General features: G+C 39.1%; 1 protein-coding gene across 1 annotated transcript; it reads right to left on the reverse strand.

The window, feature by feature from the left end:
* Nucleotides 1-616: 616 nt before the first annotated feature.
* tfap2c (transcription factor AP-2 gamma (activating enhancer binding protein 2 gamma)) lies at nucleotides 617-1,612 on the reverse strand. The gene is made up of 3 exons (XM_037679828.1): nucleotides 1,609-1,612; nucleotides 1,295-1,436; nucleotides 617-1,090 (listed from the first exon to the last, which is right to left on the reverse strand). Exons 1-3 carry the CDS (start codon nucleotides 1,610-1,612, stop codon nucleotides 799-801), a joined length of 438 nt encoding a protein of 145 aa, XP_037535756.1. The 3' UTR covers nucleotides 617-798.
* Between the last annotated feature and the right edge of the window lie 2,124 nt (nucleotides 1,613-3,736).

The following is a 3,736-nucleotide window of genomic DNA, read 5'->3' on the forward strand; positions in this document are numbered from 1 at the left end:
ACTGCCATGGTTTTATGAGTTGAGTGACGAAGAAATCGTAGCATAGTCTGCAATCCACATGAACACTGAAGAGGCTTCTAATGCAGCAACTTTAAAACCTGCTGAGTACCAAGTGAATCGTCCAACATAAGACTCAAATCATCTCCCATAAACAAAGCACAATAACACTGGAGTCATTCTGGAGAGGTTGAACGAAAAGCACAAAAAGGAAATAGAACAAAGTGGATTTTCTTCTTTTACACACACATGTAAAAAAAAATTCCTTTGCAGGTCCATTGAGACACAGGAAATCTGAGGATTTTGCATCCAGACAGAGGAGGAGGAGGGAACGCTAACAGGAATTCACAGTCATAGCAAGTCATCTTGAAATGATGTCCTCTAATAAAAAATTAAAAAAAAAAAACACGAGAATGCACTTTGCTTTGCTTCCTCTTCTATCCAACAAAGCACACGTTTTATGGTCCAAGGTTGTAGCATCAGCTCATAGATAACTTTATAAAACTGCATAGACTGATACAGTGTGTTAAAACTTTCACACAGCGGTCTCCTGTTAAGACCAGTCCAAAGTATTTACCACCGAGTGCCAAAACTTAATGGTTTGCAGCGACCTGAGGCAAGTCCACAACTTCTTAGAAAAATATACAGTGCAAGCACGCACACATACACACAAACAAGGTAATCTCTCGACATGACAATACTAAATATGTTTTAAAGTCCAAAAAAAAAAAAAAAAAAGGGCAGGGAGGGCAATGGGATTTAGTGGATTCTAAAATTCATAAGGTTTCTCCCTCTGAGCTCTCATTTCCTGTGCTTTTCCATTTTGTCAGGCTTGCTCCCGCTCTCTGAAGATCCCTGGGTGTCGCTGCCAGAGCTCAGATACATCTTGTCCACTTGTTTGAGCGCCTCGTTCAGGTAGTTCTGGAGCGAGGTCATTGCTGCGCAGATGGCGGGCGAGCCAAAACCGTGAGAGATGAGGCTGAAATGAGTCAGGCAGCCCTGGATCCCAGGCTCCAAAATGGGAGCGGGCCTCGAGTTTCCCAGAGGCGACCGGTCCTGAGTGAGCAGATCGGTGAACTCCTTGCAGATTTGCCTGATGTTAGAAAACCAAAATGAGTATAGAAGCACTTTACACGGTGATTCAAGAAAGCAAGAGTGACTTCCATGACAGGACGTTAGATGCTGTGATGATTAACGTTTTAAAATAAGTAAAATAATAATTTGCTACATCCTATGGTGCAAGTTTATAAGTACATGCATAAAAGACAAAAAAAAAACACATATTTATGGTACTTACTTTGCAGCGAGGAGCATGTTTTTGCGAGAGTTAACCTCGTTGCGCTCCACATGTGGTCTGCCCAAGTATTCAGCTATTGCTTTTGCAGGGAACTCTGTCTCACATACGTAACCAAAGTCTCTTGCTAAATGAACAGCTTCACCTGGGAGAAATGGAATAAAGTGCACGTTGGAGTAAAACCACAAAATCCGAAAACACACAAAGAATGTGCAGCGTTGATTAAAATAATTAAAGCTTCTTATCTGTGTTACAGTATTTAAGCTGATCTCTTGCCTTTAAGCTGCTGTATCCATAATCAGCTGCTCACTACAGACTCATGTTCGGGCTGCTGTTTAATGCTATTTTACATTATTAGGGTTTAGCGTATATCTTGGACCTTAGTACACTGTTTATTTTAATACTTTATATTTTTGCTATTTTTGGATGTAACTGGGACCCTGTGTACACAATTTTGTTCCACCTCATGTACCACATGTGATGCGAATGACAATAAACTTGAACTTGTATTGCAACATGTTCTTTAAAGCACTTGGAAATGTTCATTTTGAGCACAAACTTTCAACACTGCTTTGCACCAAAAAAACGTTGAGACTTCAACTAAATTTAAATATAAAAGTGTTGATTTTTAGCAATATTAAAGAGATCAATTTTTCCTCCCTGAGTTGAGAGCCAACATGCAGCTGAGTGCGAGTTGTTTGAAATTCTGTGCATGGCCAGGCACTGAGCTAAAACAAAAATGACAACCATTAAGGAGTGGCATTTGTGGTGCAAACCCTCTTGACACTCTCGAGCTAACAGATCAAATGTGAAGACATTGAATATTAACCTATTAAAGCACAACGATTTAGCTGATTCTAACAATATTATTCTCAGTTTTTCCATTTGAATGTAATAAGACACAAACAACAAGCCACGTAAACTAAAGCTGTTGAGAATAATCAGCAGTCTTGAGTCTTCTAGCCAGCGGGATGGATTTATTGTAAAGTTAGTTTGAATTGCACTGTATTTTGGTGGATAAATGCTAACACTGAGTGCCCGAGGCACCTCCAGCTCCATTTATTGATAAACTTGCACGTCACAAAAAGATGCAGTTATTCAGAGGCGTAAGCATTGAGGTCAGCTTGTGCTCCTGGCAAGCTGAACACAGCGAGGCTTAATTCAGCTTTGAATATCTCTAATTAAAACAGGCCTCCAGTTATTCGCCTGCATAGAATCATTAGCCCATTTATTTGAAAAATGGAAGGAGTGGAGAAAGCAGGAAAAAGGAAAAGATACTCTACTGAAGCCAGAGGCAAGTGGTGTGAAGGTGATACTGTAATCGAGATGAAACATTCATGTCAGCAAAAGGTGCAACTAGTGATGTGTCAAGTTGAGGATATCAATTTCCCTTTGCTTGCAGCTCACTAAATCTCTAATATGAGCTCTGTGAGGCTTTTGGCAAATTTATAAAACACAAATATTTATGAAAATATTTAATCTGACGTACAGCTAATATACTGCATTTCTTGTGATTTGAAAACAGAATTGTTTTAACTTAAAAGGCAAGAAAAAAAACAGATAAAATAAAAAAAGTTTGTTTTTATGGATGTGCTTGCATAGGAAACTAAGTTAATTTACTGAATTGGGATTTTTTTTAAGCATTCTTCTAGTCCAGGGGTCTGCAACATGCGGCTCTGGAACCACATGTGGCTCTTTAGTCCCTCTGCAGAGGCTCTTTCAAGCTTTCACCAAAACTAACATAAAACTGAATTTTACAGGACAGCACAATGGCTCAGTGGTTAGCATTGTTGCCTCACAGCAAGAAGGGCCTAGGTTCAATCCCCAGTTGGACCTGGGGTCTTTCTGTGTGGAGTTTGCAAGTCTTTCTTGTGCTTGTGTGGGTTTTCTCCAGGTACTCCAGTTTCCTCCCACAGAATAAAAACATGCATGTTAGGCTGACTTCAGGCCCACGCCTCCTTTGCAAAAGAGATCTATGATGTCAATGGGATTAGCCTGATTAAATAAAGGTTAATAATAAAAATAGGATGTTATACCCACAAATAAAAAAAGACTAGTTTTAGCAGTTTTCCTGTCATTCCTTTGCAAATACGTGGATACTAGTACTAATATACAGAGTAAATTATGCTCACTTTAACTGCTGTATTTCTTTTAAGTAGGATACTCAATTGCTCCACAATAGAATAAAAAAATAAATCACATATGCTTGCACAGTTCATTGTTTTATTTATTTTTTTAAACTGGCAAAAATAATATACCAGTATATATATTTTTTCTTTACAAGAATCCAGTCTTCTGTGAGCGACCTGTCCAGGGTGTCCCCCACCTTTTTTTTTTTTTGCACTGTGACTGATGGATATGGGCACCAGTGTCCCCCGTGATCCAAAAAAAAAAAAAAAAGCGGGTAAAGAGGATGGATGGATGGATGGATGGATGGATGGATGG

Source organism: Nematolebias whitei, chromosome 7, assembly GCF_014905685.2.
Source record: "Nematolebias whitei isolate Nwh7 chromosome 7, NemWhi1, whole genome shotgun sequence".
Lineage (NCBI taxonomy): Eukaryota > Metazoa > Chordata > Actinopteri > Cyprinodontiformes > Rivulidae > Nematolebias > Nematolebias whitei.